This window comes from Prinia subflava, chromosome 15 (assembly GCF_021018805.1).
Source record: "Prinia subflava isolate CZ2003 ecotype Zambia chromosome 15, Cam_Psub_1.2, whole genome shotgun sequence".
NCBI classification, from domain to species: Eukaryota; Metazoa; Chordata; class Aves; order Passeriformes; family Cisticolidae; genus Prinia; species Prinia subflava.
The window spans coordinates 13,989,868-14,013,901 of NC_086261.1; the positions used below are offsets into that span (position 1 = coordinate 13,989,868).

The following is a 24,034-nucleotide window of genomic DNA, read 5'->3' on the forward strand; positions in this document are numbered from 1 at the left end:
GCCAACAGTTTGATTTAGTTGAGTAACCAACAGTATGTAACAATTCCACAAAAATTGAAAGACTAATTTCTAAAATAAGCATTAGCTAAATCATCCCCCTGAATAACAATTTAATTTTAAATAATTTGGACAAACTACAGCTGAGTCTCTTTCGGTTTTTTAATAGGTTGGTTTTTTTTTTCCTTTTGAAAAAAGTCATTTTCTGAACTTATTTACAAACCAGAGGGAATACAGATTTTTTTTTTAAGTGGAGACTGTCATGTAGTCACATGCCTGCGGCAGTTCGGGCTAAAGAAAACACTCTTTATTGCAATAGGCATGATGAAACTGCAAAAGCTGCAACACAGTAGAAAACTGTGGCCAAGACTGTTTTTTCAGCAGCATGTACCAAAAATCACCTTTGTGCTGACATCACCAAACTTTGTTAGTGCAATGCACTGCTCAGAGTTGTAACATTTAACTGTTCTGATACCACAAACAAGGTATGCAGTCCACTGCTTATTTCTTAACCGGGGCATTAGCGTCTCATTGGTTTCAAGTTCACCTATTTTCGAGGTATTTGCTTTGATCTTCCCTCCTGTATGCATAGTTTCAAGGGGGATCAGTGAGCAGGACAAGACAATCACTGCTCTGTGTTCCAGGGTGGAGCCTGTGGTAAAGAGCTTATCTGCGGCAGACCTGCTTGCAGAATTCCAATTGATACTGTTAGGTTTACACAGGATTTTCCCAAGCAGGTGGCTTCAAGAACGTCTGCTTCCATGTCTGGTGAGAGCTGGGTAACCTTTTCTCGGACTGTGCTAGATGTGGGGCTCCGGGCAGTGTTTCTGAAGAGCTCACTGTGCCGGGGTGCCTGGACACGGAGAGCACAGGAAGCACAGGCCAGCTGTGGCAGGTGGGATGTGCAGGAACAGCCGAAAGCTTTTCCTGCTCACTCAGGAGCTCCCCGCACACCCCAGCGCGCAGCAGCTGCAGCTCCCCTCACTGCGGACAGCGGCTACAGGAGCGTGCGTCAGGAGGAACTCCACACTGGGGGAGGTTCTGATGCGAAAATTGCTTTCTATGTTTATTTTAATTTCACAGAGTGCTGAGTAAAGGGAGTCAAAGCTCCAGGACTGCAGCAGTTTCCTGTTTACCTCTGGCAGCACTGGCTGGGAGCAGCAGGGCCAGGCTCAGGGAGGGGTGCTCCATGCACCTACAGCAGAGCCTGCACCTGGGTGGTAACACGCATGTGGCTCAACACGAGTCCTTTTTATGAGCTGTCGTGTTTTGATACTCGTGCAAAAATCAGATTTTACTTCAGACACTGTGGGAAGTAAGGCTATTTGATATGTTGACTAAACCTTTAATTTAACTTCAAAAGGATCCAATCATAATATTTATTTCAGTGTATTCAGATACAAAGGTTTCTTTGGTTAATTATTACATAAATACAAACACAAATTGGTTTGCGCATTCCACCTCAGAATAAGTTACACATCTTGCCAGTGGACCAAATTTACAAGTTCACTTCAACTCCCAAGAAGTTAATCAAAAACCAACAGGAGGCAAAATCTTGGGAGAGGCAGAAAACATCAGACCCAACAAACCTCACACTGTGCAGAAGACTCAAGCAGATACTAACCCAGTTTCTCATCTGTGCATTCACCTCATGCACAGCTTCATTCATCCTTTGTCAGGGCAGTGCTTTTACTTTAACCAATAATTACATTATGCCAGGGCAAGCAGGTCCCATTGAGTGTCCAATGTCCACAACAGACAGATTCTCAAAACCAGATTACCTTCCATATGCAAAATCCTATGTTTCAAATTATTTACTCTAATTTGTATTAGGCTTTTATCTTGGCTCTGTAGACCTTCATATTTCCGTAACAAGTCCCCCAAGAAAATTAAACTAAAAATCAATATACATGAACTCCTCTAGCTCACTGCACTCTGTCAGTGAAGCTGATATCCCAGAAAGGTGGAAGCCCAGAAACACATTGCAAATATGAAGTGTTCATTCCACTCTAGGGAACACCACAGTTATTAATGGAAGTATGTAAAAAGTGACTGGATCATCATGTTTTAACACAACCATCAACTGCTAGGAGACCTTCATGGTTCTTATCTGAGCTGTGTATTACCAATGCATGTGTATGATCTCTGCATCCTCAGGATTCTTTTATTACCTCTGGGCAGAAGTTCACTCAATAGCTAAAGTGATAGTTCCTATTAGTCTGTGGAAGAGATCTTAACACAGAAACAGCTATTTCCCCTCAATCTTAAGTATGAGAGACTGTTTAATATTAATTTTTAGCACTCAAATTATTCCTGAACCAAGAAAGCTAACAGAAAATTAATGTGGACATCTAGCTATCTTTGTAACTCTAGGCTTTTACCAGATGTGTGAACAAAAACATTATTTGCAAACTACCCTTCCTCCTCCATTTGCTGGGAGAAACTGATGCGATCAGGACATGCATGAGATTCAGTCTCATAGATGTTGTGCTGGCATAATTATGCTCTGAGCACAGATGCCAGCCAAAGAAGCTGTTTCACAAAACCTGTAACTTTATCACCAACTTGGCAGTATTATGCAAAAGACCAAATTTAAATGCCTTTTAAACCTTTCAATTCAGCAACAGCGTCATAAATATACATAAGATTCCAACCATTTCTGTTAAAGGGGGAACCAAGTAAAAAGCTAAGTGTCAGCTTTGAGGAGAAACTGCTTCAGACCACTGCAGACTAATACCCTAGTTGTATTTAAGAGAACCTCTGTAGTGGTGCAGTGTGATGCTGCATTTTCTTCTCCCTCAAATTTCCCGTATCTATGTGTTTAGCAAAATGCTAAACTTCATAATGGAAACCCAGAACAGGTGAAATTCATGCTAAATCACAAGGTTTCAAAATTGGACTAATTGAGAAAAACAACTGAAGTCTCAGATGCTGAACCACATATGGCTGAAGATTTTGGCTTGCAGCACTTGGACACAAACCTACATTAAACTGAAATGCTTGCGAGGTACCTTCCGACTTCTGGACTCATTCAATTTCAGACCTCTGACTCAAATCCACATTAAAAGAAATAATATTGAATTAAAATATTAAATAAAACCACCTGAATTACTTATTCTAAGCATAATATTCTGACTCAGAAAAGACAACTGTTCAGTGAATAGTGTCTCGTTCCCTCCACCTCAACCAACCTGGACGTGAACAGATGCTCAGATTATTAAAACCCTTTAAATTCTGGCTGCTGCAATTCATCACACTGGTGAGGCCCATAAAGCAGCTTTACCTTTTTCCACATTCCATGTCACATGCAAGATTTGTGTTTCTTTAAAAATAAAGTTCTGGCTTACAAAGCAACTTGCACTCAAGTAGCCTTTTTCTAAGCTTACATGACAGCTTGATAAACAACATACTCCTTATGACCCCACCAGGACCACAGGAGCAGCTTGAAGTCTTTCAACCACTCTATAAATGCTGCCTTTGACTCCATTTTGTCTGACAGAAATATAATTTTAGGTGGTGTGCTAAAAGAGCAACCCAAATGCAATACATCTAGCTGTGCCTTTAGGCTGTAGCAGGTAAGGGTGCAGGGCTGCCACACAGCCCTGGCTGAGCACCGTGGCTGTGAGCGAGGCACGAGGTGAACACACACACTCCATGAACAGGTACCCACTGCTGTTCAACTTCACCTTGTTTGTAACTAATCTGCGCAGAAGTCCAATTGGTTTTGACACATCATTCCAGTTCAGTTTCCTTCCACAGTAGTTCCTTTGCCTTCCTCACACCTGACCTAGAAACACTGAGGCACCCCTAAGTTACAATGAGAATCAGAAGGAAAACAAGAAATGTTGGGAGCATTCCAGGAGCAATACCAAAACCAACTTCTTAAAAAACATCGACACTTTCTGCAGGCTTCCCCAATGCTGACTAAGGGCTGAACATGCTGTATTAGCATTTGGACAATCCTAAACCTGCAGACACATTTCCAAGGCTTTTACTGTAGTTGCTGGAAGGGACCAAGAGTTTTGTTCCATTTTCAAGTTGCCCAAGATCAATCTCCTATTCTGCTACTGGCCAGCTGCCCAGGTTTGTCCCTTTTACCTGTGAGCACTATTCTTTCCTGTCCTGGCCGGCCTTTGGCTCTGCAGCAGTGGGTATGCAGGGCTCAGGGGTTCCCAAGCATGATCCATAACAGGCAGCTCCCAATCCTGACCTGGATTCAGGCATCCCTCACTGAGGCTCAGCAGAGCACCAGTGCTTACATAAACATAGCTAAGATTCTGCCAAATGTAATTAACCACAGAATAATTCTGAATAAAGGAATGTGGTAAAGTTTTTTTTAATAAGTTGCTTGAGGTTCTTTGGGACATAAACAGTGTGTAAACAAAGTTCATCATGAATTATTCAACACCTAAAATACTGAAACTCATTGAGGCTTTCAAAACCAAAATTCTTCTAATTATGAACACACAATTAAAAATGAACAAAGAATCATGAAATATTCAGGTATCTGTAATAACTTGCCAGTTTTATTTATGCCTATTAAGGTTTTGTTCAGAAGAAAACCATTTGCTTGTGCAAAAAGCATTTAGGCCAACTATCAGTTGTAGGACTGCACAGAAAGACAATTTCAAGACAGCCTATCGGTTTTCAAGGCTAGTGTCCTTTTTAAACTATAATTTTTTAAAAAAGGACACAATCCACACATCTTATGTCTTCCTCCTTGTCTGCACATCTCAGATGACTAACTGAAACCCTACGTTACAGATTCCATCTAATCTGCCCCACTGAAATGAAGGACAGTTTGTTCCACTCCTTATAGAGCTGCATCTTCAAATATCTTCCAAGATAATTTTACACAAACACATACAAAGAGAATCAACAAAACTAAGTCCAGTAAGTCCAAATCCAACAAGACCAGAGGAACTCCTTACACATTTTTTTTTAACAAGCAGGGTTTGAAGGCTGCCAGCAGCTAAACCAATCTGCAAGTTTTTGCTATGTTGCCATTGAGAATACAATTTTCAGTACTTCAAACTCACTCCTTGTTAATAACCCAATTAACGAAAGCTATCAGAATCACCTATGTTAAGGAAAACCTCATGGTTTTCTCTTTACATTTTTTCAAAATAAAAAAGAACACAGCAGCAGGAAGTGTTCTTTAGTAAAATTTGTAAATTGTTTACAAGCAACATAAAATAACCCCTACTGTAGGTCCTGTTGCACTTAAATGCAGAAACGCAACCCAAAGCCTGTGCGCACTGGAAAGTCTCATCTAGCTCAGCCTTTTAATAGATAGATGAATAACCCCACTTTCCAATTTCCTATTAAGTTTTTATATCCAGTACTGTAAGATCTTATTTTAATATTTCAGATATCTATTGATTTCATTGCAGTTTGACTTACTGAAAGACTGTTTGGTTTTGGATTGCATTTCTCACATTAGTGAAGCATTCTGAGACAGTTGCAGGAGTGAAGTTAGGCAAAAGCTCCCAGTTCACAGTGACATCATTTCCTACGGCTTCAGTCCTGCCAGGTGTGGTACCTCTGTTGGGAAGTGGGACCCACCAAGGTCACCTGAGGGAACCATGCCCTACAGGACTTGAAGCATATGCTGGAAAAGGGAGTAAAGGCACTAGACACAAAATGCTTTAGCCCTTTCAGTAAATCAGGTGGGATTTGAAGCTCTGAGGTTGATCATTTAGCAACACATGTTTGGGAGTCTCATTCCCATTCTCAAAACCTCTGCTAAAGCCATAGAATCAGGATATCCTGACTTAGAAGGGATCCACAAAAGTCAAATTCCATGTATAGGACATCCTCAAGAATCCCACCATGCGTCTGAGAGTGTTGACCAAACTCTCTCCTGGCACTCTGTCAGGCTGGTGCTGTGACTACTGCCCTGGGGAGGCTGCTCCAGTGCCCAGCCACCCTCAGGGTGAAGAACCTTTCCCTAATGTCCAAACTAGACCACCCTGACCCAACTTCAGGCCATTCCCTCAGGCCCTTTCACTGCTTACAAGAACAAAGAGATCAGTGTCTGTCCCTCCTCTTCCCCTCACGAGGAGGCTGTACCTGCAATGAGGTGTCCCCTCAGTGTCCTCCATCTTGAACAGACCCAGTGCCCCCAGCTGCTCCTCACACAATTCCCCCTCACCATCTTCATCTTCATGCCCTGCTTTGGGCACTCTCTAACAGCTCAATACTGCGGTGCCCAGAACTGCCCCAGCACTGGAGGTGAGGCTGCCCCAGTGCAGTGCAGAGCAGGACAATCCCCAGCTGGCAGTGCTGGGCCTGATGCCCCAGGACATGCCTGGCCCTCATGGCTGCCCTCATGTTCAAGCCAGGAGCCCAGGTCCCTTTTTCTGTGGTGCCATTCTCCAGCCTCTCACTCTCCAGTCTGTACATACATCCAGGGTAATTACCATATTTCAAATAAACCTGAGCACGTAAGTGAGAAAAGCCTGTATTCTACAACACATGCACAGTTCTATGTATCATATAGTGAAAAAATACATCACACATAGGGCATGTGTGTGATGATCAGCCATCCATGCCATCTGCCTGTGCCACTTTCTTTCCCTTACAAAACACTAATTTGAACAGCTATGTTATGCAGCTAAGCATGTCTCATCCAGTTAATGAAAGCACCTCTTAAAATCTGTAAATTAAAGAATCAGACTATTAGGTATGCAGATGTGCTTCTGCATACTCCTTTTGCAATGTCTGACTGCCAGAATCATTTTTTTTCCTGCTGAAACACAGAAAGAGGAATAGGAAGCAGCCTGCAGCTATCTTGCTTTGCAATTTGCTCCTGTCAAATCTCAGTGTTTAGCAAGGGTTGATTTACATAGCGCTTGCATGAGAGAGCATCAGGTAAAGCCCAGATTTCTAGAGAACAACAGCCGTAATTTAGTCATGGATGAATCAGTAATTGCCAGTTTAGCAAAAGGGCTATCGAAAGGGACAAAACCTTGCAAATAAAGTGTCAGAGTTTTTGGTTATTTGTGGTGAAAAAAGGTGCCATGGAACATTTTGGAAGTAAAAGCTCAGTCCAGCTGTAAAGCAACTCTATTGCTTCTAAACAGTGTTGAGAGCAGGTTCAAAAATGCTCTGCATTTTAAATCATTCGATGACAGCCTGCATGACAGAAAGGCTTCCCTTTATCTCCAAAACACACCTGTGGTCTGTGGGATACAGGCAATACCTAACACCAGCTATTCCACAGATTCCTACTAGAGATCTATCCTCAAGGATGTTCTGCCTATTTAGTGCTAACATACCAATGATTTATATATTTTATTGCACTTTGAAAAATTGTCCAACACTCGACAGCAATAGCTGTAAGGACTACTACGAATATAAAAAATTATCTGTAATCTACTGCTAAAGTCACACATTTTATATACAGGCATTTAAGTAATAACATGACATTCACATAACCATGTTCATGAATTACAAATATACATTTATACATGCATTTTCATCTCCATGACCTTACTGCAAAGTACAAAACAGAATTTCTTTGCCTTTATACAACATATTTCATTGCAAGTTTCCCAGTAGTATGTACTGCCAGGAAAATCTGCACTTTAAAAAGGACCAGAAAAATGATCCAATGTTTACACACACCATTGCCTGAGCAAGCTTAAACCTGTTTAGAACTACTAGTAAAAGCATAACTTAGACATCTCATTATGTATTTACAGATAACACTTAAGGGACAACCCCCCAAAATCACACTGAAAGCCTGTAATGAAGTGGAGCATGTCCTTTGGCATTTGCAGCTGAAGACACAAGAGCTCTGCAAAGGCTTGCTGAGAGTTAAGGATGTAGAAGGGAGGGCATGAGGAAGGCAAGTGTAGAAGGTGAGAGCTAAGACGAGACTCAGGCAAGTATTTCAAGGCCACATGGCTGATCTGTGGGTAGGGAGGACAAATACACATTTCCTATATGAGGTTAGAATCAGAGAAGGTGTCAGACTGAACCAATTCCATCAGCAATATTAAAGGCTTATGAACAGATGGAAAGAACACTACTAAGGTAGAGCTGAAGGAGCAGAACTTCACATGGAAATTGGAAGCAGCTTGCCTGGACCAGACTAGGCTCCCACCATCTTGCCAGCCCAGACCATTCCACCATTCCCTCTTAGATTTCTCTGAGAAAATTCTGTCACTCAGCCTACTGTTGACCAAGTCACATTTCCCTCACAGAGGGCACATAGTCTGCATGTATCATCTGTCAAAACCAGCAGAGGATTCCAGCCCTCTCTCACACTACAGAAAATTTAGGCTCCACACTACAGATAATTCAGGAGAGCTCCACAACACAGTCAATGGCAGCTGTTAGGGACATGCCTCTGATACATTCCCCACTCCATCTTTATTAAAATGGCACCAAAACAAAACAACAGCCACAGGGTGATCACAAAGGCTCTGCACAGCTTTGGTACTTCGGGAGGTTCTCCCACACTGTCACACTAGAGACTGGAAGGCAGAACAGGAATAAGGGGGCAAAACTGCATGCTTTACTACAGGTATAGAAGCAAATGGATGGATCAACAGAAAAGTACTCTCCCCACCTGCCAGTTCTAATACATACAGTGTCCTGACCTGCCCTGACTTAAAACACCACCTTAAAAAAACAAAAACGAGTTCATTTTAGTTTTTGAATCTATTCCAAAGTCTTCAAAAATACAAAGAAAAATAATAGCCTAGGCATCTCATTGAGGTGTGATGCAAAAAAAGTAGATTGGTTCATTTAAATGAGGCTGACTTCTACTAAAGAGTTTCAATTGGTCAGGTACAATTCCAAAACAAACCCTAAAAGGACACAATTAGCTACAGAATCTAGTTTCATTGTTCATTGTATCCTGTTACCAGCCTGAACATAATTTTAGCTACTAAATTTGAGCTTCTTTGTTTTAGCAATCAGATGATATTAATTTCCCCTCTGTTTTTTTCTTTTCCTGTTTGTACACCTGCAATATCAATGAGCAAACAGCAACAGAATTAGTATTTTATAGTTAATCTACTACTCCACATCTGTAAAGAGCAGGATGATAAAATATTTTCAAAGGCTTGGGGTAAAAAAAAAACATGATCCAAAACAAACACCATAACAACCTTGACTTCTATCTTTAAGATCTCAGAGTCGTTACCAGGCAAAATAACCTTGAAATAAAAATGTATATTCTATGTCTGCTTCAGATGTAAAATGAATGACCGTAGTTACCTCACCACAGGTAGTTAACATCACAATTACTGACTCTACACCTACATACTTTGAAGTGCAGACTAGGAAGAACTCCCCAGCGTCTTAAGTGCTTCCAGAACTGTAAAAGTTAATACTGGTATTTTTGATTGACGTCTCCCCTCCCTACTAAGTTAAGAGCTATTTACCCATTTTTGAGTATCAGAGACCCAGTACAAACCACAAGAGGTGGGTTACAGTCAAACTGACAGGACTGGTTTTGCTCACTTTGTCCCTCCCAGTACCACGCTGGACTCTAGCCACACTCAGAGAAGACCTCACAGAGCTGCAGGGTAAAGCCTGCTGACAGCTTCATTTCAAATGTATTCTGGTCTCAGAACAGAGCCACAGATGGGACAAGTCAAGCGAAAAAGTCACCTAATGGCCTCAGGAGCAAAAACACCTCAGCCTGCTGTATCGTTAAGAAATGACTTGAACAAAAGAAAACCTGATTTCAGTGGGTGAACACTCTGGAGGTGTGTCAGACTAAATAGCTCTTCATGACTAATTCATTAATTGTGGTAACAACACACTCCTCCATTACAAACTACCACCTTCAGAACATCCATCAGAACATCCTCAGTGGTTTATGAAGTACCTGCCTATACTGTAAGGGTACAGGTTGTACCATCAGTACAGCCCAAACAGACTTGCTTCAGCATTTGCCAGCTTTCACACTGTTAAGCCTCTTTTCAGAATAAACAGCTCTTAAATTCCTCTCCCCAAAAGAAATGCTCAGCTCTGGGAAAAAAACCCCAGTTGTTCAAGTCTATAAACTTATCCTGTGGCACTGAAATAGGGATTTAAAACTCTGTGTTACGTTCTGGTCTTCTGGATCGATTTCAGACATTCCTTTCTTATTCAGAACTGGAGGTTTTTAGTTCTGTCAAGACTGTATCCATAAAGGATTAATTTTAGGCATTCTAACACATGCAGCTGAACTTATTTAGTCTCAGTTCAAGTACAGATTGTAATAATTAAGAACAAGAAAAGGTCAGTCTCAGGACTAGTAAATTAAAGATTCATTTCTGCAGTCCTTAGTTTATCTTTCCACTGGTGAATTGCATGGAAGCAGATAAAGTAGCCAGCTACTGCAATGGTAAGCAGTGCCTACACTGTCAGTGATTACAATGCTTTTTCTGAAATATATTGTATCTGCTTCTTTCCCAATATGGTTTTAATAGTGACTATTTAAGAAAGCAGATTTAGGGCTTGGGGTTCCCTCCTCACCCCTAAATCCATACACAAGACATGAGCCCTTTACAGTAAAAGTCTCAGGAAAAATACCAAGGAGAAAGTTAGGAGATGCAAGTGAGTTGATGTTCTGAATATTGTTTCCTTTTCCACAATTAAACACTTGAGTGCTCATTTCACTAAAGTACTAAGTAACACTCACTAATTCCACCTCTTTATAACACAAAATACACCACTGCTAACGTGTAGACTGAAGGAAACCCCACTGGAGAACAGAAATTTGTAACCATGTAAATACAAGCTTTTAGTATTGTGAGAGTCAGGCCCACCTATCTGGAGGGACCCCACCAGTGCCACCAACCATCCCTGTAACTCCAGGCAGAAAACTGCACCATGCACAGCTGCAAAGGAAATGGACCCCTGTGACTCTGCCAAGACTAAGCCATGGCTGGAGGCAGCTTAGATTGCCCAGGAACACTGCATCAGCCCTCTCCTTCAGTGAGGGATGTCCATTCCATCTAGAACAATTCCAAATATGGGAATAAGCAGCCACTGCCACGCTTCCTCTCAAGTGCTCCTAGAATGTACCAAGAATAAAAACACAAAGTAAACGACAGGAAGAAACCACTGCTGGTCATGAACTTATTCTGCATATTGAGATCAGGTCTCTGTGGACTGGGTGTGCTGGTATTTCAGGCATTAAGAACCCTGGAACCAGAATTCCTATCACCATTAGAAAAGCTTTAACAAATAGTACTCATGGGAACAGCATTAAGGCTCCTGGAGCGGGCAGCTGGGTTACTGACACTGGAAGCTACACACCAAGTACTCCTTCCAACATTTGAACTGGCAGTTACCAACAGTCCTATCTGTGTGAAATAATTAATTCATAATTAAATAATTAATTAGTGTGGAATAATTAATTACCAATAGTCACACAATTATGTGAAATAATTAATCCATTCGCTCTCTGCTACTGACTTTCAACCCCTCTGTAGCCTGACACACTTCATTACATATTCCTGAGACTGAGGTCAAAGTCACTGGAGGCTGTAGAGAACACACATTCTGTGTGCTTGAAGGCAGCTTCAAGCTAGAACAGATTCATCTCCTTCATTGTATATACTTTTTAAAACCACAACAGAAGCCATTTCAGTTTTATCAAATCAAGTTTTGCTGACCACATACCAGAGTATATGCTGATTTGTTCTTTAAAGCAAGTATCAAATTGGGCAAATTCGTATTTTCTCCAGTACACTGAATCTAGTCCTTTATTGCTATGCAGATATATATTACAGAATGCTGAGAGACAAGAATGACAATTACAGACAAATATCTAAGCTGCTTAAGAAACCAGGCTCAGTTGTTAGAAACAGGTACTCAACATTATCTCCAGTTTCAGACACTGGATACTCAGGTACTGCCAAGTCCTCTTGCATTTGTAGGTACACTTCTGACCTGACCTGCTGTGCTGAAGACCTTTCCCTGCTTTCCTTCTCATCTGAAAACAGTTCATGCTTCAAACTGTGGTTGCAACTCAATGCTGAGACAAAAAACAACTAAAGCACAGCAAAACAGCAAAAGCAGCAGCCTCTCCTACAATGAAGTCATTCTCCCCACTCCCAGCTCTGCTTCAAATGGAGCTCGAGATTTTGGTCATTAAAGGCCAGACCTCAGCTCAGACCTCCACAGACATACACAGAGCCGTAACAGGATCTCCATTTGTTACAAAACATCCCAGCTCACTTTTTTCCCTGGGTCAAGTCTAATCCTTCTTTAAAAAACATAACAAATAGCACAGTCTGTAGAAGTTAGTCCAGCCTCTGTTTGCTGGCAGTCTCTTCCCATAACAAGAATTGCCAGCGTGGGCCCTGGGTCCTGCCAGGGCTCTGAAGCACTGCTCCTGCCAGGACTCTGCCCTCAGCCATTGGCAAGCAGTGGCCACCAAACGCCCAAGGGGTGCCGAGTCCCACCCTGAGCTGGGAGAAGAAGGTCCCTCCTCCCAGCAGCACTGTGTGCCACCACGACACCCAGCAAAGGGGCTGCACACAGCTGGGATAATGAACTCCCAGCAGCTACCCCAGGAAAAAGCAGGAAGGGACGCTTGGCAAAGCCAACAGCCACGGGAGCAAATAATGGCCAACAGTCTGGGTACAGCTCAGGACACAATTATGTATTTTTAACACTTTTTAACTAATTTCTCAGCAGGTTTACACTGCTCCTCCATAGCAGGATGCTGATGCTTCCCCCTCCACCAGGGCCAGTCAGTTCCAAAAAGGCACCTTACTTCAGTCTACTCAAGTCCTGCAGGAAACACAAAAAACAGCCAGGATCCCCTCGAAAACTGAACACATCCTAATTGCCCTACTCTGAGAAGCTATTTTTGCTTTTCCACTGCAAAGACCAGAATGTTTTTGTAGGAAACTTTGGTTTGCTGAATCTAGCAATTACTAACCAATATAGCAGTTCCCAGTGTATACTTGAGGGGAAGCAATGAAAAAGGCTTTGGAGACTACCAACAACACAGCATCAACTCCTGGAAACATGACTGTGAGAAAGGCACAGTTTTCAAGTGGAGAAAATAAATCCAGCTGAAGTAATTCTGTTCTTAGTGGATGTACTATATTTTAATTGGCCAAGTCAAATATTTGTTTTCTTGGATTCAGGCAATTCAGAATCCAAGAACTAATCAAGTTTACATGTGAAGTGGAATATTTCATGGTACAGGAGCTACATGTAATAAAATCATGCTTAGTAATATATCAGCTTTCATTGTAGCCAAATTTTTAATTCAAATATGGTAGAAAAAATATCAGAAGTTTCCTGACAGGACTAGTGTATTAATTTAACCTGCTCTTATAAAAATTGCACTATCAAGAGTCAACAAAAAATATAGAACTAAGTATGAAACAAGGGTCTAATATAACTATGGACTCTTATGACTAATTTTTTTTTCCTAGCATCTTGCATGCTGTCACTGATTCCTTCAAAAACAATCTATATTTAGGTAGACAGCAGAAATAATTATGCAAAATAATTATGCAAAATGTTTCTTTTGCCTTACTGGAAGATATCATAGATTCATCTATGAATTCAGAATATGTAGACAACTTATACCTCTGTGCTCTGAAAGCAAGAATGGGTGGATTTGTAGCTTTATATCCCTTCTGGAATGAATCTAACCCCATTTTTAATCCCCCAATTAATTTAAGTATATCTGTAGTCTAAGTGTGACTGTTTTCAATTACTGTTATAAATACTTATGCACATTTTCTTTAGGTATGTACTGAATACAGGTGGGTATCAGTACAGGAAAACATTCTTTCAGAATTAATAAATGGAGAAATCAAATTTTCCTCTAATACTGAAAGAAAAAACACATAATTAAACTTGAAAGTATGCACTTGCATTTGAGTCCCATGAAATAGCTTTTCAGATTAGGTTTAATGAAAGCTGTCCTTCAGTATGCCTCAAGAACACTGCTTCCACTTAGCACAAGAAGTATTTTCCAGTTCATACATCAAAACACCTGCAAGAAGTCCAAAACCCAAGAGACCAGGAGGTCACCAGGCCAGTGTGCCAGAAGGAGCACAACAGCTGAAAGATGTTCACAATACCAAGGTAAACTTTTCCCCTCAGAATGTTCCCACTACCCCTCAGAGCAGCAGTATTTCCACACCAAATGAGCTATCAAGGAGTCCAGGGCTCATAACCCCAGGGACTCCAAATGCGTTGGCTGCAGTAAACACACTTTGCATCTGTGCACTTCTTAAAGTTGGGAACAACACAGGGTTGCAAATTAATGCAAAAGCAAATTTGGAAGCACTTAGGCATTTGTGCAGACTTGTATTCTTCAAGGCAGGAAAAAAAACCCAAAACAAAACAAGATGAGACAAGTTCTTGACTACCGCTTGGCACTGCAAACATATTACTAACAAGAGGTTCCAACTTCCATCTTTCTGTATTGCTGCTATTAGCAACATCCAACTCAAAGCACAGGAAAAGACATCAATCACCGTAAAAGATAACAGTGTGTATTGGTAAACTGCCTAGAATTTAAAGCCTAACAAATGTTGTGGAATGTCAGACTGAAAACAGAAGACTGTCCTAGGGTGCAAGATCAAACATCAGGCAACATATTTTATAAGACACAAGCAGGAAAGACTTTAAAGCTGTTGAAAACATTTTGCTTGTTTTATAGAGGGTATCACGCTGCATTGTTCAGACTTGAATATGACTTCAACACTTAAATTAGACAAGGCTGACCAAGAAGTGGTTACAGACTCAGGCTCAGCTGATGACAGTGATTCAGTGAGTGGTTCTGAGCTGGCAAGGAAAAAAAGCCCCACACTTCCTGTACACGGACAAGTGCATCAAGTCACTACTAGACTGCCAATCCTCTCTGAAGGACGCCAAAAAACCCTCTCATTTAGACTTCAGATTGCTGAAAAAAGCATGAAAATAGCTTCTAGAAGCACATGTTTTTGCACAAACTATTTATGTCCCCTTTTTTTGAAGGAGTCTAAAGAAAAACATCTATCATCACTCCATCCCAAAGCCATTCCAGCGATCTCCTGAAAGCCAGAAGTGGCTTTCACCAGACACTTCTGGCAGCTGAAAAATCACACACATGACAGGAGAGTGGAGCACCAGACCTATTTTATAATCCTTTTGACACTTCCAGGACAGTGTTGATCACAAAATATACTCAAGATCTGCTAATATCTGGTTTTAACTTTCAAGTTCACATTTTTTAAGTTATGTTAGTAGATAAGCCTTTGTACCTTAAAAGCACCTTGTAAGTAGGCTTCCCAATAAGCATCACTTCTGATAGCTCTGACTCACACTCCAACTGCCAACATTGCTTTCCTTGTCAGCTCTCACATTTGTTTTTAAAAAGTATTTTCAGTTCCAACTAAAAAAAAAAATCTGAATTTTTTTAAAAATTACATTTTATAGTTTATGAACCCAGTCCAAGAGTGGTTTCAGTATCAATTAAATGCTGCTGTGTCTTTGGAAAAAAACCTTGATCATACCCTTCTTCCCAGGCTGCTTATATTATGAGTTTTGGGTACTTGCTTGTGTAGAGGACACCATCAAACCCCAAAGCTATTTCCAAGAAGCATATTTAACAGAAGGGGAAGAAAGCACCTGCGAGGTTCAGTGTGTGGAAAAGCTGCTGACCAAGCCATCTTTTCTGATCACAGCAATGACTCAGTCAAGCAGAGGGAACAGATCCCATGCACTGCCAGGACTTGACTGCACACCTGGCATCCCCAGGGGGTGTTCACAGTTTTGAAGTGAAGAAGGGAAGCAGTAGGTGGAGGATAGGAAAGCTGAAGATGAGGATGAGTCAGGAGAGGAGTGACAACCGTACTTCCTGGGCAGGACAGTAATTGGCATCTCAGGAATGTGGGGAAGGAAGTAGGAGATGGGAAAGACTGAACCCAGCTCAGGAAGGTCTGACTATATTACAGTTCCTCACACCCAAGCTGCCCCAGGAGTGCCACGGGAGGCTGAGTTTGAGGTGAACATCTGAGCAAATCCTCAGAGACAGCTCTCCGTTCTCATCTGAAGGGAAAACATTCTTGTTTACTCCCTGCCATATTTCTCTGATATTTACAAATACGTTTACAGCCATAGTAGGAATAATAAAAGCTAACAATACACTGCAGCTATCCAGAGTCCTCTGACTACAGCAGCTCCTAAAGTCAGCAGGCACCCATACACCTGAAACACTGCCCCACACACAGGCAGTACAAAAACCTGCTTCCATCAGAGTTTAAAACAATGCTGGTCATTTGCTAGGGACCAGCATCAACCAGAAAAGCTCCTTGGCAGACCATAGGTCACGAGGAAGTGAATGGTGTTCAACAGATGAGAAAATGTGTGAGAGAACCTTTAAATGATTATCCCTGAAAGGTTTATTAGCCTTTTGTGCTGAGGTAAACTTTGCTGCTCATATTCATGGTCAGAGTTTAGATACCACAAAGTGGCTTAATTCAAAGAGCTACCAGTAATGCAAGCCAACCCTTTCTTTCCAAGGCCTATGCCTGGATTTCTGTGCTAGCAGAGAACTAAAATATTTTCCAAATCCTTATTTTTGTAGTGCACACATATACAAACACGCTCCTCCCCATTCCAAAAACTGCTTCTCGTCTAGCACAGTTAACTCCCAGAACAAAACCAGGTACAAACCTTGTTAACCAGGTGCAAAATCCCTTTCTAACACAGTTCTTAATGCCTTCCAGTAGATCTGGAATGCAGCTTCCTAAAAAAAGCAGACTGAAGTGTTGCGTTACAAGAGTGCTTTAGGAAACTGAAAAGGAAAGCAGATTAATTTGTAATTTATAAGCCATTTATTGTGGCAATAACCAGAACCAAAGGGTAAACAAACGCCTGACAACTTGCAGGCCAATCCCAGCCTGGTCTCCATCTCCATTCTCCACAACTACAAAGATCTGTGTCAGAACTCTTCAGGTAACTACAGGAAACTCACTCCCAGGGCTAGCCTGGCAAAGTAGAGCTGGGAGCCCAGGAGGAAAAATCACCTTTTTGCTCCCTTCCTCATCACAACATGCAGCAACTAAGTTAGGCTTTATTAATATAAAAGATTCTTCTGTAACTCTGAAGATGTTAATTTACATGTTCTACACCTTAGTATCAATAATGTACCAAAACCTTTATTATTTATAATATACCTTGGATAGAGCAGTGTATGACCATTTAGATCAATGACACTTTTAGATTAACTCCTACAACTGAGAATACACTGGTATTTATGAAGTCAAAATAAATAAAATTATTACAAAAGGTGATAATAACAGTTCTCTAAAGAGATGTACAACTTTTTAGTGTTTCAAGCAAGGTAGCTACAAAAACTATTTTGATACATTCCATGTTATGATGGGAACATTACTAAGATTTTACTGAAACCTTGTAAAAGCTTAACATTCCATGTGCTAACCACGACAAAACTCACTTTAACTTCTCCCATGCCACATGCGCAGCAATGCCTTAAGAACAAGGCAGCAAGACTGGTGAATGTTATTCCTTTAAGTTAAGAAAAAGTAGTTGCAAATAGTTTGGTTAAACTACTAACAGCATTGCCACCCCATTTCCTTCATAATAAGTATGTATGTAGAACAGAAAAAAAACATATCTGGAAGGCAAAAGAGATGATGAGAAAACTGCATAAGAGATGCATACATACACAGTCACATGTTCAGTTTCCAGCTGCAAAAGTTGCATATGAGTACCATTCTGCATACATTAGTGTCTTGTGAAAAAGTGCTCTAACATACAGAGTGTATCTGTAATCATTCTAGAGGCCTAAACTAGAAACAAGCACGTATATGTACAATGCAAGCCTAAACAAAACACATCAAGTACTACTGTGTTTTAGTATATTTGATATATCAGCCAGAAAGAAACATCATCTAGCTGGAAGATTTTCCATTAATGCACCTCTAGACATAATGCAAAGCACATGCTGTTACACTCCCTAGTATTCCACATTTGGCAGAAAGCAAGGTTTGAGCTTAGGCTACTGTCAGCAGCACCAGACAGGAAAGTACCCTTCAAATACAGAAGCATCACTGTCTTCCTTGGGACTTCCCTGCAGAAAAAAAAATACTTAAGATAGTATAAGCTCCCAGTCCCCATCACACATTCACTACTTCAGGACTGAATCCTAAAGGCCAGCAAGGCTAATCCAGTCCATTTCTGCAGCCTTTCATAGGGACTACATGGAATCAAGACATCCTCAGCTTCTTGCTGGACTGAGCTATAAATATCTGCCCTCTTCTGATGTCAAACTGCTGTAAAAAGGTTTCTTTTTAAAAATCAGCCTTCCATCTTTGGTGAAGAGGTGGAACCAAGAAGACACCAAGCACACCCAGATAAAATGCACATACTGACTGGAGTGTTACAGAAAATTGCTTAGCACTAAAATACTGGTTAAAGGTAACACAGAAACACATTGGGTTTTTTAACACAAGTATATTAGACAACCCTGGCTTGCTCAATAACTTGTGAGCTAATCCAGATACTGCTGATCCTGCTTTCTCTCTTGAGAGCTTTCCCTTCTCACTCTGCCCAACAAATTGGTACAAAGCCTCAGCAGAGGTACTCTGGAACAGAGATTATGCCAAAGCAGGCAAACTTGATCACTGATGGGATTGTTGTTCAGGTGCAGCATTTATTTGATTTTGTGGTTGGCCTTTTTCTAAATATAGTAGCAGTTTATGCCTTAGAAAATACTTGCTGATAGACATTCAAAGTTTTATTCTTAGGAGAGTTAAAAGCCAGCTGACAGTACTCAGGGGAACAATCCCTGAAGACTAAAGAACTACTTTAAATGAAAGGTCCGAGATCATTTTTGTAACATGGTACAGTTTCTCTATCCAATTCAAGATCCCCCAATGCATCTCCATGAACTACCCATGACACAAAGGTCCTAACTCACAATATAACAGCATAAAGCTCAGCTGACCATATGTATCCCATTCCAGCTAGTTCTAGCTGAGTTTCACCATGAGGCTTCCTGCATATTATGGACAGAGTTCTTCACTGGAGTGGGACTACTTGGCACTGACATAATACCCAGTTTCTGAAGACTTAAAAGCCTCAGCTAAGCTATTAGAAGCTTTTAGGATTTTTCTGTATTGAATTTAAAACATTGAAACACAAAGGTAACAAAATGGATGCATTTCAAGAGAAAAATGTTAAGCTGGCAGCTGCTCCTTAGACTTGTCAGCTTTACTACAGTTCTGCCCTGCTCTTGCTCGTTCCCACCTTGCACTGCCATGTACAACCACAAAACAGCTCATCCATTCCATGCTTGCACATTTCCTCCTGAAAGCACCCTGTTACCCTGACACAGATATTGATCTGGATTAAAAATAAACCAGCAAAAAGGAGCAGACATACTGCTCAGTGCAGAGGCTTTGCCGTGTGCCAGCTGAGCTGGGTGGGGCCATGCACCGTGGCAGACTGGCCAAGGCACCAGTGACAGAGCAGTGACACCGGTGTCCCCTCTGCTCAGATGGCCCCAGAAGCACCAACAGCGCCTGGTGCCAGCAGCAACTCAGCACCCTGCACTGGAGACCCTGTCAGAACAGGAAAGGATCACTCTGAGGTCTGCAGTGACAAAGGTACAGCAGGAAAGACTCAATTTAGAAAACACAGAACACTTGTAACATTCAGCTTCGTTCACCCTCCAGACATCAAAACTGTTAAGACAAAAAAAAAGGGGGAATAATGCGAGTTTTTTATACAGCACAGAGAATGAGTAAAAGTTTCAGGGTACTAGTAGCATGATTCATGTTGATCAGCAGTCATTGTAAGTCCTGCCAGGCAATCCTTCTGCAAACTAAGTTACAAAATACTACCTTCTGATGACTATCAAACAATTGTTTGGGTATAATTATTGGAAAAATCAGCACTTTCAAAAGCATTATTTTCTCGTTTTGTTGTAATAATTACTTACCAATAATCTAAAAATGCAATTCATACTATTCTGAGATATCACAGTGAAAAACTATTTCAGTATCAAATTAAAAGGTGGAGAAAAACTGTCTGAATACATCCTTAAAAAGTGTATCTTGTGGAATAAACTAATTCTCTTATTTTGACAGAGTAAATCTCACAGAGTATGTTGCCACTTAGTTATATGTATTTACAAAAGTGACTTTGATTAAAAGCTTTCATTAAAAAGGAATGAATGGAGCCCACAGCAGATCAACTAACAGATTGATCTCAAAGTATTACTGGTAACAGGCAGACACACCTGAAGCACCTGCAACAAAGACTTCCAACCCCATTTAACATGTCAGCAGCCCAAGCAATGACCCAGCCTCTGCCAAGGAGCCCGTATGTGCCACAGGTGTCTGTCACACACAAGGTACTTGAGGAGCAAAGATTAAGACTAACCAGTTGATCTGAATCACCTGGCAAAACAATCAGCCCCCAGGGAACACAAGCACCTATCTCATTCAAAGCTCCTTACCAAAAACAGGTTTATAAGAGCAAGTTGGCATCATTATCCCTGACTTCAAGAGAAGTTTTGGCTTCCTAACTTCTGCAATGTTTTGTTTACAGCAAAGATTTGTGCTCCACATAGATGTAACCAGGTACAAGTTTACTTGCCTCAGGAAGTCAAAGCAGAGGCAATGGCAGTAAGAAACGCATCCTTGAAAAGGTATTGGGAGTGAAGCTCAACACACAAGAACTAGGCTGGTCAGTCTATAAATCTTAACCTCAGTAAAGCTTTAGCACAAATACCGAATAAGTTTTCCATGTATCTCAGCACTCATATCTTTAGTACCCTGCTTTAGAATAGTTTTAAGTAAACTACTTGTTTAGAAGTTATGGATTTTAGCCTAGTTTATTACCACATAGGATTCTTCACCACTTGTTCTTAGTTCTTGTGTAACAGGCAGACATAATCGTTACTTAGATTACTTCACGACGAAAGCTATTATCAGTCATCAGGAGACAATCACTAAAGGCAAGCCAGGTTCACCTGCCAGTTTTCCCCCAGTCCTGCATTGAGGTGTTTTCCTGCCATCGTCCCCTGGTCACAGCAGCAGCGCACAGCCCCAGCGGCGCCCCCGCTCCCGCGGCACACCTGAGCGCTCCTGACGCCGGGAGAGGGGCCCGGAGTGACCCCGGACTGGGCACGGCGGGGCCGGCTCTGCCCGCCGAGACCCCTCCGCCAGCGCCCTGGGAACCGGAGGCGTCACCTGTTGTTCGAGCACTCCCGCTGCCACGGGATTCCTCCTCCCGAGGACACCGACACCCCGAACCACTCCAGATCCCGAGCGGCGGGAGAGGGCGGCAGGCGCGGTTCGTGCTCCACAGGCGGCGCTGGCCCTGCCCGCGCCCCGCGATGGGACGGGCGCCTTCGGGACGAGACTGAAGGCACCGGCCCGGATCCGCAGGGCCGGCAGCCGCTGGCCCTCGGCAAGTGCCTGGCACGGCCCGGCTTCCCACAGGCCGGCGCTGCTACACAGCCGCTCCCTGGCCAGCAGCGGGACACGGAGCGCTGCCGCGGCCCCTTCCCGGCACCGCGCGAGGGGACACGACAGCCGCGCTCCCGCCGCCGCCCCGCGGGCCCCGGCCCCGCCACAGTGGCCCCGTCCCGCTCGGCCCCGCGCCGAGCTCCCCGCTCACCATCGCTGCTGCTCGGCGCGGCGCTGCCCGCGGCTCTGCCCAGACACGCCGGCGCCCCGGGACGGAGGGGAGGGGGCCGCGGCTCCGCCCTCCCCGCGCGCGCAGCTCGCGGCCGGGCGGGGCGGGGCGGGGCCGGGCAGGGAGCGGCGCGGAGCGGGGCCGGGGCCGGGCCGGGGCCGGGCGGCGCGGGAAGGGCACCGGAGGGGAGGAGGGGACCGGAGGGGCGAGCGGCGCGGGGCCGGGGCTGCCCCGCGCGGGCCATGTGTCCATAAATGGAGAACTCGCCGCGGCGCAGCCAATGGCCGCGCGCCGGGACGTCATTCCCTGAGGGAATCCCGGCGCGCGCGGTTCGCCAGCTCCGGCCCGGGGCCCGGGCGGCCGCTGCTCCTGGGACAAGCACAGACCGGGACAGACACTGGGACAGGCACCGGGACAAGCACCCGCCCCAGGGCACTGACGGGCCTGCAGCCAGCGGGGCGGCCGGACCCGTGCTGCGTGCGCCGCCCTGCTCCCGCGTACCCGCAGAACTGAGGTGCTGCTGATCCCTGGAAACGCTGGAAAGTACGATGCATCTTGTCACCGAGTGGATGCTGAAACAAATCCCACAGGCATCTCACAGCCGCGAAACAACCCCGGTGCCCGCAGGCAGCCGGCATCTGCTGCGCATTGCTCAGCTCGTTCTGACCAGAACACAACCAGCACAACTTCCCGGGGCTGCGCTTCCTAAGCGATCACACCAGTGAGCCCGCCCGAAGCTGACTGCTGCAGTTAACAAACCTTTCTCCTCAGGCTTGAAGCCCTGCTGTTACCTCGAATGGGTTTCTAACGCCACTTCTAAGGCAGAATATAAATAAAGTGGAAACAACATAATGTAACAATCATAACAACAGCCAGACCCCGAGTCACATGTTGATACTGCTTCCAAACCACTTGGAAAACCACTCCTAATGGGTAAAGATCCCGGCTTTCATCAATAGATTGTACTGGGATTTCGTTTGTTTCTGATTAAAAAGAAGTACAGTTACTGGGAAAAATGTATTCGATTTTCATTGTTTTTATGAACAAAATGAAGACTCGTGTCCACACTAATTTAGAGATCAGGCATAAGCGGATTGAGTTGTGTCTTTTCGGGGGAGAACGCTGCTGTGGCGGCTCCGGGCCAGGCGCAGGCTGTGCAGTCAGGTCTGCCAGGGCAGAGGAAGGACAGTGCTGTCCAGCACGGGGCTTTGTCCTCGCCCATCTGCCTGCAGGACCGGTGTGATGGCGTGCAGACATTGAACACACAGCTGATCAAGTGTTACAAACTCAAACCACCCCGACGTGCACAATACAGAAACGGACAAAATTTCAACTATCCGCCTGCCCCCTCTCGTGTCTCACAGACTTTGGTGGTTTGGATGAAACACAATAGTCCTTTGGGCATGTTTCATCCTTGGTTTTGAGGAATAAACAAAACACTTCTCAGGGCAGCTGGGTTTGCACTGTGTAATTACTGATCATGTAAAGCTTGGGATTTCCATAGTGGATTACTTGGATGTTGGCTGACATTGATAGGAGGGGTAGGGAATATTTTTATTGAGAAAATATCTGGGTGGCAAATATGACCTGCAACAGCTATTGAAGCAAAAATATATCTGATCGTGCTAATAGTGCACAGAACTTCACAGGAGATAAGTTTCACACTTTGATTCTCTACAGAAGGTGAGTACAGCAGTTTTATGGAAATAGGACAAAAATAATTTGCCTAGTATTTCATTTGAATATGGAAATTTACATAAATTATGAGACTGTTAAAATGAAGTGAGAACAGTCCTGCAAGAGTCCAGAAAGTGTATGTATACTGGGCCAACAGAAGATAGAAAATCAATACAGGTTTTGTAGGCGTTTCTATTTGCTTTGGATGTGGGTCTGTTTAATGTGCAGGTTAATTTTCTGAAGACATGTATATTTGTATGTATATGTGTTTACATACATAGAAACATCTTTATAACAAGTTATGAATAACAAGAAACAAGGCTGTGGAAGAAAGTTAAAAAGTGCATCTACACTGGCCATCTAATGGAGAAACCGGTCCTGAGTTCACTGAAATGAACATGTGCCACTGGGTCCATCTGCTCTACGTGGACTGCAAGATGACTTAGAACAAAACTTCTGGAGCTGAAAGAACTGGTGCTGTGCATCTGCCTGAACCCTTGCTAAGCACTGGGTGTACCAAGCACCTTCCAATTCACAATAAACTCTTTTCATGCTTTTAAACATTCTACTTATTTTAATGAGAAACATCTAATTCCCAAGCTGCCTATATTAACTGAATGATACTTATTCAACATCCTTGCTCAGAAGCAGGGGAAAGCATTTCCCCTTGAATGTCAGTGGTGGCGTGCCTGAATGGTCTGCATACCTGGGCTCCTCCAGCCAA

General features: G+C 43.1%; 1 protein-coding gene across 2 annotated transcripts in view; it reads right to left on the minus strand.

The window, feature by feature from the left end:
* Window positions 1-23,122, minus strand: part of MYO1E (myosin IE) — a 78,092-nt gene extending 54,970 nt beyond the window's left edge. Inside the window, exons 1-3 of one of the 2 annotated variants that reach the window (XM_063412871.1) lie at window positions 21,842-23,122; window positions 21,628-21,777; window positions 621-630 (exon numbers count right to left, since the gene is read on the minus strand). In XM_063412871.1, the coding sequence (XP_063268941.1) occupies window positions 621-630; window positions 21,628-21,777; window positions 21,842-21,936 (255 nt within the window). In that variant the 5' untranslated portion in view covers window positions 21,937-23,122. Of the gene's footprint in view, window positions 1-620; window positions 631-21,615 lie in introns of both variants that reach the window. The other variant, XM_063412870.1, reaches the window with a different exon arrangement.
* Window positions 23,123-24,034: the final 912 nt, after the last annotated feature.